At 39.1% G+C, this 14,259-nt stretch overlaps 1 protein-coding gene across 3 annotated transcripts in view; it reads right to left on the bottom strand.

The window, feature by feature from the left end:
• The window catches only part of myo5ab (myosin VAb), a 151,484-nt gene that overhangs the window by 128,569 nt on the left and 8,656 nt on the right, over nucleotides 1–14,259 (bottom strand). For all 3 annotated transcript variants that reach the window (XR_012369984.1, XM_073868500.1, XM_073868499.1), the window contains exons 15-36: nucleotides 12,988–13,122; nucleotides 12,747–12,844; nucleotides 12,588–12,674; nucleotides 12,309–12,417; nucleotides 11,864–12,075; nucleotides 9,860–10,016; nucleotides 9,475–9,714; nucleotides 9,195–9,389; nucleotides 8,293–8,386; nucleotides 7,938–8,080; nucleotides 7,725–7,838; nucleotides 7,496–7,633; nucleotides 7,364–7,420; nucleotides 7,046–7,282; nucleotides 5,627–5,664; nucleotides 5,425–5,505; nucleotides 3,965–4,163; nucleotides 3,787–3,880; nucleotides 2,801–2,947; nucleotides 2,536–2,690; nucleotides 2,310–2,396; nucleotides 1,707–1,857 (exon numbers count right to left, since the gene is read on the bottom strand). Coding sequence is in view for 2 of the 3 variants with exons in the window: in XM_073868500.1 (XP_073724601.1) it covers nucleotides 1,707–1,857; nucleotides 2,310–2,396; nucleotides 2,536–2,690; nucleotides 2,801–2,947; nucleotides 3,787–3,880; nucleotides 3,965–4,163; nucleotides 5,425–5,505; nucleotides 5,627–5,664; nucleotides 7,046–7,282; nucleotides 7,364–7,420; nucleotides 7,496–7,633; nucleotides 7,725–7,838; nucleotides 7,938–8,080; nucleotides 8,293–8,386; nucleotides 9,195–9,389; nucleotides 9,475–9,714; nucleotides 9,860–10,016; nucleotides 11,864–12,075; nucleotides 12,309–12,417; nucleotides 12,588–12,674; nucleotides 12,747–12,844; nucleotides 12,988–13,122 (2,968 nt within the window). In the remaining variant the exon portion in view is untranslated. The remainder of the gene's footprint in view (nucleotides 1–1,706; nucleotides 1,858–2,309; nucleotides 2,397–2,535; nucleotides 2,691–2,800; nucleotides 2,948–3,786; nucleotides 3,881–3,964; nucleotides 4,164–5,424; nucleotides 5,506–5,626; nucleotides 5,665–7,045; nucleotides 7,283–7,363; nucleotides 7,421–7,495; nucleotides 7,634–7,724; nucleotides 7,839–7,937; nucleotides 8,081–8,292; nucleotides 8,387–9,194; nucleotides 9,390–9,474; nucleotides 9,715–9,859; nucleotides 10,017–11,863; nucleotides 12,076–12,308; nucleotides 12,418–12,587; nucleotides 12,675–12,746; nucleotides 12,845–12,987; nucleotides 13,123–14,259) is intronic.

The following is a 14,259-nucleotide window of genomic DNA, read 5'->3' on the forward strand; positions in this document are numbered from 1 at the left end:
CCAAACAAGACTGAGCAAAATGCCACGTAATGTCCAGATCAACAAGGATGTATACATTTTGTTCTAAGGTAAGTTGAAGGAACAATGCTTTTATCTGTGCTAACGTCACCAAAACGTATTTAATCGCAATCATTATGTACTAAAACAGCCTCGCTCCTAGTAAGTTATATAACGTTATAGCTTGTGCTAATGTTAGCTAAAGTTCAGCGCCTCTCCATATTAGACTGGTAAAATGTAAATTAATTTAATCTTACCCTGCAGGACATAAACAGTGTTAATCCTGATGTCATTTGCAATCATAAAAACCGTAACATGAGGCTTCACCCGCTTACATTGTGATATATAAACCCTCACTTTCAAATTAATCTTGTTTCCCATCATATTTATATTAAAATATTTTTATTAACATCCCTTTGTGTAATTTTTAAGTTCCACTTGAATGTTCCTTGATGAAAGGTGGTCATTCTGTGTCCAAAATATATCAAAAACATCCTGCAACAAGGTTTTTAAACTGACAGCTCCCATTGTAAAAACGCGAGCAAAAATGTTTGTCCAAGTTTGATGTGTAACTAAGGGGGCGGGGCCGACTGGTTTGATTGACCGGTCTGTCGCAACGAAAATTAACCTACCGCCAGCCACACAATTTCGCAAGCGATCTTGGCAAACGTGGTGTTGGAAAAGGGCTCGATGCACACATGCAAGACAGTTCAGGTCTTCTTGGGACCGTTCGGCAAATATACATTCATTTTAAATGACCCGAGACCCAATGCCGCTAATATTATTCCAGACCTGTGTCTGAGGCACACGTAAAACTTTTAGACCCGAACCCACTCGGGTCTCTTGTCGGCTCTCTCGGTTTTCAGATCTAATGGCGCTTTTCCTTTGCATAGTAGCCCATGGTTTGGTTTGGGTCGGGTCAGCTTACTTTTGGGGGCTTTTTCACTTGGTGCAGTATGTAGTACCCGATACTTTTTTTAGTACCACCTCGGTCGGGGTTCCAAGCGACCCAAGCTGATACCAAAACGTGACGCGAAAACACTGTAGATCACTGATTGGCCTGAGAGAATCATCACTACCAGCGTCATCGCTATAATGTAAAAGATTAGCTTTACCTTCATGCTAGCTTGCGCTGTCTCAAGCAAACCTGTTGTCATCTGTGCTTTATTGTAAGTTCCCAAACTCCCTTTTAGCGATGAAAAACATCCACAAGTTGAGAATCAGAAACACCATAACAGTTTTTTTCCAGACTTGCCGTTTGTGGCGGCACATTCGCGATGCGCACGTCTGCATATATGCTTAAATGCAACTTCAATGAGGCTCAGCGGAGCGTGTAGACCGATGCCACAGGTGTTTGTACAGAAACTGTCATGTGAGACAGAGGCAGTAAACATCTATTTGTGGTGGTCAATTTTATTTTTGTGGTGGACTGAGAAATAAATGAATGTATGGGAATGTACAACGACGCTCTCACTTATATGATGTCACAGCAGTAGGCAGCGCAAATATAACGACACGCCTATAATCCCTCCCACTCTGACAAACTCGATGGAAAAGCTAACCAAGCCAAAGTAAGATGAGCTGACCCGACCCAAACCAAACCGTGGGGTACCATGCCATGGAAAAGCACCTTAAGTGGACCCAAAAAATATTTAACATGCAAAAAAAATAACACTTCACCCTAAATCATCATAATCAAAGCATCTTACCGATCGTGGGCTGTAAAATATTCTCTGTGACCTTGATCAGCTGCTGGTAGATCTGAATGACCAGATCGCTCAAAACCTGAAGGTACTCAGACAGGTCAAAGTTTGTCAGGCACTGTTCATTTTGCCGCGGCGTGTTGTGCTTCGTGTACGCCTGAAAATGAAAACGCAACGTTAGGATCCAATGAAAACAAAAAGGGCGTAAAACACGTGTGTGCAAAAACCAAATCCCTGTTCTCAATTGATAACTGAATCACATGTGGACTAAACCGTGTTAGTGTTCAATAGGCTTTATGCTCAGCTGCACTACTTCCTGAACTTCAGCCAACTTCTTGTTTCCTGTCTGCCATTATTGGACAAACTGATTAGTCCAGGTGTGCCTGATTATTGTTGTTGTGACTACTGATGTCAGGCACACCTGGATTAATCAGTTTGTTTGTGACTACTGAGGACAGGCGCACATGGATTAATCAGTTTGTCCAATTATGGCAGACAGGAAACAAGGAGCTGGCTAAAGTTCAGGAAGTAGTGCAGCTGGGCATATAGCTTAATCAGTCGCTTCGAGTTACAAGCCAAAACTGCAAATCTGAAGTTTATAACGCTCACCTCTTCTCCACTGTATTGCTTGAGGCAATGTAATAATCGACAGGTGTTTGCCAACCAGAACGAAATGGTTTCAAATTCTCCCCTTTTCTGCAGGGTCAGACAAAAACATGTTTTTCAGATGTTCAAATGTTAAAAGCAACAAAACTTTTCATTAGCGTAAGATTAGATTTTCTGAATGGCTTCACAGATCTCTTCAACAAATAAAAATGATTCCTCTGTTTTGCACCTTCAGCACACTCTTGATGGAATTGATAGATGAGTTCAGAAGGGTGGAGACCCGCTGGTCATCGTTGGTGTAGTCGGCGTGCCGCAGACACATGAAAAGAATGTAAGCGGGCAGACATGGGATCAGATTCACCGCCACACCTCTGGGTTTGAGTTCTGGGGGATACATTCAGAAGACTGATCTGAGAACAGTGATACACACACACAGAACATAAGGGTGTTTGGGGTTATACATTTTTTGTGCGCGTTTGTAACGTTCAGATGACCTGTGATGAGTATTTTGAAGAGTTTGCTCTCGTCTTCTCTCCTGTACTCCAGCATTCCCCGGAAGTCTCTCTCTTTACGAACGATGCTGACCGTACGGCCGCTCTCACCCACACGACTCTCTGGAGAGGTCTGCTCTATATGAACACCTGTCATTATCAAAACATACAGGACAAACTGCTGTAATGGCAATCTTTGATCGTATTATATATATAATAATAATACAGTGGAAATGATTAACATAAATGTAATGCAAAATGAAGAATTTTCTAAAACCATCAACTATATGTAATACACTTAACCAGCAATAGTTAGCCTGTCCGGAACCGAGCTGACTTAAACCACATCACTGTGTGACGGCCCCTACGCTAATAAGATTTTGTTTCTCTCTCCCTGTCTCGTCCTCGATCCCGAGGACAACGAGACAAACAGATCCAGTTCTGGTAAATGTGAAAGTGGGCACACCTCTGATCTACTGGCTGTTCTTCAACGTGATGCCCAGCTGATGCCTGACCAATGACCACCAGCCGGACCCCCCTAATCTCCTTATCCGTTTCAATGTATATATACATATAAGTATATCTCCCAAGGGTTTTTCCCTCCTAGGACTTTTTTACTTCCCCGGCTAAAAAGTCTGGGGGTTTTTTCTCCTAGGGGGTTTTTCAACCCGGGGAGGCAGCCTTCTTGGGCTTAACTTCTAAACGTTACATTAGTAATACATTCGCTTTAATGTTGATTTATAGCCGGAGCAAATTTAGCTGCTTGTGCTATCGTGTATTATGTTGTGCTATCTGTCGATTTTCTGTGCTTTTCACTGCTTCTATTAATATATAGCTGCTTTGATACAATTACCAAATTGTGAAAAGCGCTATATATATATAAAATTGAATTGAATTGAATCTAAAAACATAAATGCAGACAAGTGCATTCAAATCTCTTTTACTGCCAGTATTGAAATCATTTGAGATGTTGAAGGACAAATGTTTACCTTCAGACTCCCCAAACTTTTTTGTGTAGATTTTCAAGTACTTCTTTAGTTTGCGGACCATTTTGTCCTGTTTCCCCATCTGCTCCAGGAGCTCCTGTAATTCATACAAATCATTTTAATGCATTACAAAAAACTTCATCTATTGTCAACTCGACTGTCTGTGTATGTGCACGGCCACCATATTTTGCTGCGTGAGGCGACTGATCTCGTGCTGCAGGCTCGCTTGTATCCGAGCATCTTGCGGAAGCTCCAGGCTGTCCGACAGCATCTGATGCTCCTGGTCGAGCTCCGCCCTCAACCGCTGAAGCTCCGCCCTCAAGCTCTCCACTTCCTTCTCATGGGTCTGTCCCTGAGTTTGTAACTGTGACTCCAGTAACCTGTAGAAAGAGAGAGAATGACAGGAAATAAGAAAGAGAAGGAGTAAGAAAGAAATTCTTAGTATTTTTGTCTTGTTTTCAGTAGAAATATCTAACAATTCTTTAATTAAGATGCTTTTTCTTGATGAGCAAAATTACTTAAAATATGTCTAGTTTTTAGACAAAAAAAATATATATATATTTTGCTTGTTTTATGCACAAAATCATTTAAATTTATATTTTTTGTCTAAAAACTAGACTCATTTTCTTGGGTCATTTTGCTCATCAAGAAAAAGCATCTTAATTTTAAAAAAAATTAGATATTTTTACTAAAAACAAGACAAAACGGCTAAGAATTTTTTTCTTGAAAATAATTTTTTGCAGTGCAAGATGTAAGACTTTCCCAAAATACTACACTGCATCAAAAACATAATGGTACTGTACTTTCACAACTGTTTGTCGCTATTGAATGCAGAACTGTCCCTGTGATTTACTGTTTTCTACATACAATCAGCCTACATAATGTAAAGAACTATATGTGAAAACATAACCTTGATATCTTCAATATTTTAAGAGTTTCGTTGCAAAACGAGATAACCACCGTTTTTTTTATTGTTCAGAAATCTCGTTTTTTGGTTGTGCATTCCAATTCATTTCAATGCAACTGCAGTTGGTTTGTTTTGATTTAAACCTTCATAACAAAAAAATACAGCTAAGTAGCACCATAAAACAAAATAATAACATGATAACATAATAATAAACATGTTTTGACAAAAATGTTAAAAAATGGATTTATCTCGTTTTGCAACGAAACTCTTTATTTAGTGAATAAAGTCATGCCAAAAGTGAAATCAAACTTTATGCTTCAAATCTCATCATTAGATTATGAGACTTTAGCATGTATTTCTCAGACAGGGTCAAGTGTGTAAGTGTGTGTGAACATTTAGGGCTGTGCACACCAAAGCGTTTTAACGCGTCTGAAAATGCCAGACGGACGGCGACTGTAGGTGCTTGCCAGCTTTTTTCAGCTGAGTGCTTTTGTTGCTATGATACTTCTGCTTTGTTCATCAGTCATTGAACAATGAGCGGGTTGGTTGTTGTGAAATATTTGTCCCACCCCTCCTCCACTGTGATTGGATGGCCAAGTGAGAAGTGAAATTGACGAACCAGCTGAGGATGTTTTTGAAAAGTGCCAAACTTTCGTTGGAAACAATTGAAAACAAACGCCGGCCGCAGGCATAAGCGCTTTGGTGTGCACGCTACCTTAGTCTTTTGATCGCACCTGTTTGTCTCCTTCAGGCTCTCGTAAGCCATCCAGAGTTCTCCATCCTCATTAAGCTCATGAAGATCAAACGTGGGCGATCTGAGAGAGTTACAGGAGAGAGTCACGACTGGATGACATCATCATGCTACAGTGATGTGCAACATAAAAACTCATATGATGGATATAAATACAGATTTATGAAATATGAAAGATGTTGTACCTGCTCGAGTCGCCTGAATCTCCTTCCACTGCAGTTTCCTGAAAAGTTCAAGAAGTAAGAGTAAGCTATAGGCCCATAAAGATCTACTGATACTTCACTATTAGGTTAGGGTACATTGTAAAGGAAATGAAAACACTAGGGGGCAGTTTCCTGGACAGGGCTTATCCTAGACCCAGACTAAAATGCATGTTTGAGCTGCCTTAATTTAATAACATCTTGTACTCTCATAATGCGTTAAAAATGTGATTTTGTCAATATTGCGATCATAATTTACCTCATGTAAACACAATACTTCAATAAAAATAATGCGATTAAGCTCATAATCATAGCAAGTATACTTGTATTAAAACAGGTGGCATACGCAGTTTTAAATACCATGCAAATACTTTAATCACATCTATACCGCACTAACTGAAGTGCGTGTGTGTTTTTGTCATATACAATAAAGGCACTCTAAGCGAATTGACGCGTTTTAGACCATAAAACATTTTTTGTTACATACCAAACGGCAATATCAACATAGTGGCCAAACCTAGCACAACAAAACATAACAAAGTGTTCCAGCCAATAAACGATAAGAAGGATTTGGGGGTGGGGGTTGGGCGCGTTCATGAAAGCACGGACGGGAGAGGGAGAGGGAGGAGTTAGCTACGCTCCGTTTGTTTGAGAACAGTTCAAACATCAACAGGAAGTGACGTCGCACATTATTCGCTTAGAGAGCCTTTAAGCGCAAATTCATTTTAATCTTGACATTAGAAAGTTTTCTCTGAACTCGCTGTCAGCAGTCTGCCTTCATCCAGAAACAGCTCAAATCAATATATAAAATCGCTACAGGCACATAATATCATAATATTTCTGTCATCACGGCACCAAAAAACAAAATACATCCATAAGAATGTGTTTGTTAACATAAGTAAATTAAAATAGTCAACAGTATATGTGAGGTCATCATTTGTGCTCTGCACTGGGCTATGTGTGGATAAGCACATTCATTACCGAATAATCAGAAAATAAACTGCATATAAACAGGAGTGAAGAGGAACTACGATTAACTCTTTCCCCGCCAGCGTTTTTAAAAGAAGTTGCCAGCCAGCTCCAGCATTTTTCATGATTTAGGTTTCAATAGGTTTCTCTTAATTGACAAGTTATCTCGTCAGTGGCGGGAAAAGAGTTAAGTCCTTACTCTGATTATTGGAAATAATTGCGTAATTGGTGTACATGTAAACATATTCATTGTTTTGTTTCAAGATGCACACCAGTATTGTTTTTTGTTCAGTTTGTTTGTAAAAACAAATTATATATCCTAATATAACTAAGGCCAAGTCCTGAATTAATCTAAACCCTGTCTTGGAAACCACCCCAAGAAATCTGAGATGTCCTAGAGGCCTATTAAAGTACATCTGTGTGTTTACGCTTTACCTTATGTTTGAAAGCCTCGTGGCTGACCAGCTGAGATCGAAGAATAAGCACCTCCTCCTTTCGCACCTCAAGCTCTTCATTGGTGGAGTTGAGCTGTTCGAGGAGAACGTTATAGGTCTGACCTCCAGGAGACGCCGCCTTCGACCTTGCCTTCGACCCCGCCCCTTTACCAAGAGACTGATGGAGCTCCTGCAGATCTTTCTTCAGTTTCTTATTATCAGACTCCAGCTCCTGACGCTAAGAGCAGAAAACACACACACGTCACTCTTAAAAGAGTAACCTGAGAGATTTGTGGGTATAAAGTATCTTTTCTCCTACCTTCAGAGCTTCATAGTCTCTTTCTGCCCCTAAAAGTCTCTGACACTCCTCCAGTTCCTAAAAAACCAAAAGAAGGACCAAGTTAACTTTGCAGGTTATACTGTATAAAATACTTAACATTTGTGTCTTTACTTTAGCCCTCTCCTGTTGTAGCTGCTCTTCTTTGCTGTCCATCTCATTCTGCAGGTCCATCTTTTCTTTCTCCAGCTCAGCGATTCGTCTCTGAAGTTTCAAAAGCAGGGACAAATCTGCTGCCGTCTGCCCAGCATCCTATGATAAACATGAACACAGCAAACCTGAAGGACATCAACATATGGAGAAAAACCTGGAGGAATTACATTACTACGTGCATCAAACTGACCTCTTTGTCCAGCGAGCTGACCTCTGACCCTGTGAGGTCAGAGACGTGGATGCTCTCCGATTGGCTGCTGTTGTAACCAGATTCTGCTCGGTTATGTCCTAGCTTGGAGAGATCCTGTTGAAAAATACAGTTTCCACATTTTGTAAATTTTTTGTGTGATGTCAGTCATTTGTGTATTTAAATTTCTGTGGTGACCTCAGGACTATATCTTACAGCCTCTTTCTCTGATCTTAGGTCAGCGTAGCGCTCTTCTAGTTTAAGGTGCTCGGTCAGAAGGTTCTGGTAGCGGAAACGTTCCTCGTTCAGCTCCGATTGAAGTTGCTCGGTGACGTCCTGATGGGTCGTGTCTAACTTTTCTGTTAAAATATAAAAAAAACAGAGGAAATATGTGATCCAGTCTGTGACAACCCAGCTCAAGTCCTATTTTGTGATTTACTGTTTTATACATAAAATCATCCTACATAATGTAAAGAACATTTTGTAAAAACATAACCTTGATATCTTTAATATTGACTTAAATATTGAAATCAAACTTTGATGCTTCTAATCTCATAACCCATGAGTCTACCTGTTAATTGCTGCTCCTGATCCTGAATCAGTTTCTTCATCTCATCTTTTTCACTCATCAGTACCGCGTTCCTCTCATTTAGCTCGGCGACCATCTGCAGATGTGTCAATGACGTGACGTTAATTATTTTGTGTCCGTATGGTTCAATAAATGTGAAAGGGTTAAAATTTCAAAATAAATTTGCAGATTACTTGCATACATTCTCTTTTTGAGTCTCAAATTTCTGGTTTTATTTCATTTTGAAAGAATATTTGGGGAATAATTGCAAAAATGTCAATGTGGTGTAACCGGTCTGTGTCAATTGGTGTAACTATAATTTTTTTTTTATGAAAATATATTCATAAAAATTGTGGAATAAAATATAATCATCTAGTTTAGTGTAATATGATTTGTTAAAGATTATTTAGAAAACAAAGCTGTTTTTAGCATATGTCAGTACAAATATTAAAAAATGCAATCAAAAATTTGCATAAAGAAATGACTAATAAAATTATATAATTTTTTTGATGAATATGTGACTTACATGCCATCAAGGTGGATAAAATATTAAATATTTCTTATTCTTTGGCGCAATTAGCGGTTACCCCATTTGACATTTTCAGGTCCATTCAGTCTTAACTTTCATAAAAATGGTAATTTTATTGCATAAAATTAACATAAATACACTATGTGCATTTAAATATACCTGATGTGTGCTTTTGAAACAAATTTTTTTTTTTTTGATTTTTGAATTTCTCATCTTGCCAAACCGTTTTTGTCACTGACCCAGATAACAGTGAGAGGATTGAACATTTACTGTATATTAAGCATATCTGCTAATGCTGATATAAGATCAGTTTCACCCTTTTGTCCTTAAACTGTTAAAAAGTTGCACACAAATAGTTTTCATTTCTCCATTTTACCGCTTTGTTCTTCTCCAGCTCTTGCCGGACCAACTCCAGTTCCTCTTCCAGCGATGACACCTTGTCTCCACGGTGACGAGCCTCCTCTTCAGCCTCCTGAAGGGTCCTGAGCTGAACCTGCACCTTCTCCATCTCAGAGACATTGTGGCTCTCCATAGCGCTTATTCGCTCGGAAAGCTCTCGGTTCTCCTTATGCTAAAAACACCAGGATGGACAGATCGTAAGTTTGTGAATATCAGAGCAGCTTTGACAGAGGAGATGAATGCTAAAGATCATCTACCTGCTCATTCAGTTTCCACTGCAGCTGCATGATCTTGTTCTCCATGCCGACGTTGAGTTTCTTGTAGTGCTCGACGGATCTGGCCTCGATCTTGAGTTTCTTGAGCTCTCTGCGGGCCTGCATCCTGCGGACACAGCACTGTAAATAAAGCACAGCGCGTTTGATGCGACGGTAACGCCAGCGGGCCAGGAAGCCTCGTACCCAGCGCTGGATCAATCGAGCCTTGTGTTCATACACCAACTGGATAGAAAAACAAGATGACAAGCTTTATTTAATCAAAAACAACATTTCAATGCTTAAGTATTGTTACTAAACGTAAATCAAGGTCAATGTTGATTTCATGTCATGAAATCATCGCTTAATTAAAATGCTATTGGTCTCATACCTGTTTATACTCCAGTCGGGCTGCATAGCCACGCAATAACCGCTGAATGAGAATCGCTGAAGCTTTCTGCCGCCGAAACTGTCGTCTCGCTGCCCACATCCGAGTGTTTTTCTGAAAGATCACCGCTGCCCGAGTTCTTCTCATGGTCTCGCACAAGCTAAAGGAGGGCAGAGATAACATAAGGTTTGTTTAGCTTACACTGATTTTATTTTTAAAATTCTTTAAAAACACGTATTTTGTGTTTTTTAACTCTTTTCCCGCCACTGACATGTTATCTTGTCAATTAAGAGAAAACATTTGCAAAAAAAACGTGCTCCTGATGAATTTTTATGTTAATCTGCAATAACATCAATTATCTGCAATTATCCAATTTATGAAAAAACTGAAGCTAAAACATTATTAACTAATTTTAAATTTTGTGTACGATTTGATTAATATTTTTATATATTTGTATGTTTATATATTTTTAGAAGAAAATTTTCCTGGAAGGCTTTTTGTGAAACTTTTGTGACAAACTTTTCAAAAAATGGCTGGCGAAGAATTAGTTAATTGAAAAACTAACAGAATATGGGCGTAAAAGTACATGAGGGTTAGTAAATACTATTAATTATTTCTTTAAAGTGTACATATATTATGCCCATTTTTACAAAATATAATCTCAGGTCTCAGGTGTGTCTGTGTTTTAGCTCAAAATACCCCACAGATCATTTATTATATCACGTCTAAAATGCCCTTTTTGGGTGCGAGCAAAAACATTTTCCACAGTCAGTGGCCGTGGCAGGGGCTTTATCAGTGTGACATCACATTAACAAGAAAATCAAAACAGCATGTCTATTGAAACTGCTTTGGTTTAATGAAGATTAAAAAGGCAAAGGTGGATTTTTTCATTGTAGGGTTGTGTTCACACCGAGGGGCAACCTTCGGATCTCTCTAATGCAGTGGTTCTCAAACTTTTTCCGCGTGCGACCCCCCTTGTGTACGGTGCATTCCTTCGCGGCCCCCCCAAAGAAAATTTATGACAAAAACTGTTCTTAAATTTAACATTTTAATTAAACAAAACATATTAAGTTATACAAAGTAGTGCTGTTGGTTAGTCGCCTTATTTTTTTAGGTTTAATTACACAGAATTCATGATAAATTAATGTATTTTATAAAATGTCATAAAACTGGGGCCCCCCTGGCACCATCTCGAAGCCGGGCCCCAGTTTGAGAACCACTGCTCTAATGAAGCCAATACGGAAGTGATTTAAACTGCAATTCATCGACTGGCCGTTAGAGGCAGGCTCCAAAAGGGAGTCAATTTTAAAATGGCCAACTTTACAGTAGAAAATAATATGTTTACAGCCTGGTACAAAAAGTGTTTTTGGTCTGTATAGCTGTGAGTGGGTGAATTTTTTTGTAACTCATCCGTTTAAATGATATTAAGCCTTAAAGTTCTGCATAATTAAGGGTGTGGGCACTTGAGTGACGGTTGAACAGCCACTGCCGTCACTAGAGTCGAGCTAGGCACCTTAGCTTCACCCACGTCCCGCCTCTACCCATTTTCGGATATCCGCGAGTGATGCGCGATGATGCATGGTGACACGCGTCCAAGATAGCGACGGCAGGCAACGCCTACTTTAAGATTCAGAAACCTATGGGTGACGTCACGAACACTACGTCCATCTTTTTTTACTGTCTATGGTTCACACACTGCTAATACACATTTATGCTCAATACTAGGTGCCCATTAAAGTTGCAATCTGTAACTTTGTTCTCTATCGCCATTTCAGCTTAACAAAGTCATACAAACAAAATCTGTAACAAAGTCATAGGTTACATACTCATATTTATGTTTAAAATAAGATAATGAGGATAAAATAAGACAGTATTAAATACTGATCTTTTATGTTGTGGCTCAACAACTGCTTTTGGTTTACTTCTTACCAAATAAAATTACAGATTGCAGCTTTACTTTTAATTCTAAAGCATAAAAGCGATAAGACCCAAACTTTTGGCACCCACCAGCGAGCCTGATGTCCCCGAACATATCTCTGTATGGTGATGGTCGCCTGCCGGATACGGAGGTACTTTTTGCGGGCGAGGCAGCACCGAATGGTCTTCTGGATGTCGATGCAGGCTTTACGGAGTTTGTCTGCCCTCAGCTTCTCCAGGTAAGCAACCTGCCCAGCCCGGAAGAAGATCTTTGTTTTGCCAAACTGGTATTTATCCTTGTCCTGCAGAGAGCGAATGAAGTATCATGATATGGTCTCTTATCATGTGATGGCACAATGCAATTTTTAACAAACAATCACATTTATCTGAGTTTTAGTTTAAACCTTAAAAAATACTTCATTGAATCCTTGTAATAATGTCTTTTCCAGTTTGATAAAGGCATAAAGTGATAGCTTTAAAATGTATCATTATGTACAATAACGTATCATTATGGTTGTAAAGACAAGCATATTACATGCACAAGTCGCTCTAGAACATTCTGACAGATCAGTTTTCTGTCTGACACGATATCTTTCTGCTTCATGAGAACACGATACCGACTGAAAAACTCCTGATAAGTCCACCTAAGCAAAAACAGAGCAAACAGATACAAGATCATCAGTTAGTCTGCAGTGAACATTAAAACATGAACTCTTACAGCTATATCATCTATACATTCGCAATCAGAATTGGGTTATGAAATCTTTAAGTTGTGAAATTCTGGTTTGTGCTGCCGTGTCAGTTGTCATTGCACCTGGATGGGAAGCCTGCAGCTGAGATACGAATGGTCTCGAGGACTCCGCACGCCCGGAGCTGCTGGACTGCTCGATGAGGATCCATCCTACAAAAACAAAGATATTACACAACAGAAAATACAACTGTGCTGGTTAATCTCTTAACTCAGTGGACTGACATGAATGGAGCTTTGATGTCATTAGGTTTAATACAGCGCACATAATGTGGGGTGGTGGAGTTTAGCGTCTCCATGAGCAGGTGCAGAGAATTTCGGAACTGAAATGAAAAGAAGTGAAATGTATCAGAGAAATGACAATGAATGAAGTGGAGGACAATAAATAAAATGAATGTTAATCTATTTGACATATTTTTGATCCGGACAATTTGGATGTGCATTATTTTTTGCTGGTCATTCTAACCTGCAGTCCGACTGATTTCTTGTGCTCTTTTAAAGACTGAATGGTACGTCCGATCTTTGCACGGCTGGATGGTGCAGCGGTTTTTGGTGTTGCGGGGGTTTCTTCATCCTGGAAGAGCTCCACCAACAGGGTGAACTGTGGGTAAACATGAAAGCTTGACTGACAATAGCACACACATCCTGTAGACGTATTTGATGTCTGCATTTACATCTGCAACATTTTTTGAGCGTTTGGTCATCTGCAATACGTCTCTGAGACGTTTCCTGTCAGATGTGATATGGACATCATATTAGAAGATGTCTGTAAAATGTTTGTGATTTAGATGTAAAACTGCTTTTTCTAGGAAGGTAATCAGATGTTTTTACACAGCAGATGTTTTCCAGATCATTAGCCGACATCTTACAGACGTTCCTGTGTTATCTTTGACATCTTATATGTACCACTGGGAAAATTATACTTTATAGATCAGCAACTGGTTCTGCTTCAGGGCTCATATCTCACTTAATAAAGGATTAGTCAATTTTTTAATGACAATTGTTTCGCTAGATAAGACCCTTATGCCTTGTTTGGGATCGTTTAGAGTCCTTTGAAACTGTTGAAAAAAACTGTTAAGTGTTGGGGTCCATTAAAGTCCATTAAAATGAGAAAAATCATGTGATGTTTTCCTCAAAAAACATAATTTCTTCTCGACTGAACAAAGAAAGACATTAACATTTTGGATGACATGGTGGTGAGTAAATTATCTGGATTTTTTTAAGAAAATGGACTAATCCTTTAACACGCATAATGTGTTAAAGGTGCAATGTGTGAGTTTTAGATGGATCTCTTGACTGATGGATCTCTTACTGCTAGATGCCGCTAAAAAACCCAAATTACACCTGTCACTGAGGTCTGGGGATCAGCTTTGGCTAATCGTGCCCAGGACTAGATAGAAGACCAGAGGCGATCACTCTTTTACAGCAGTTGCTTTCAAATTGTGGAATGAGCTACCACCGCACATTAAAGCTGCCCCTACTCTCCACACTTTTAAATCTCGTTTAAAAACATATCTCTATTCCCTGGCATTCCCTGCACTTTGAAAGCTATTGTGGTCTTTGTTGTCGTTGTCATTGTTGGTGTTATTTTACTTAGTTGGTGTTATGGTTTTTTATTATCATTTTATTTTTATTTGGTCTTCTTTTATTTTAGTTTTATTTTATAATTGTAAAGCACTTTGGTAACCTTGAAGTTTGTTTAAACCGTGCTCTATAAATAAAGTTGGATTGGTTTTGA

Source organism: Misgurnus anguillicaudatus, chromosome 6 (genome assembly GCF_027580225.2).
Source record: "Misgurnus anguillicaudatus chromosome 6, ASM2758022v2, whole genome shotgun sequence".
Lineage (NCBI taxonomy): Eukaryota > Metazoa > Chordata > Actinopteri > Cypriniformes > Cobitidae > Misgurnus > Misgurnus anguillicaudatus.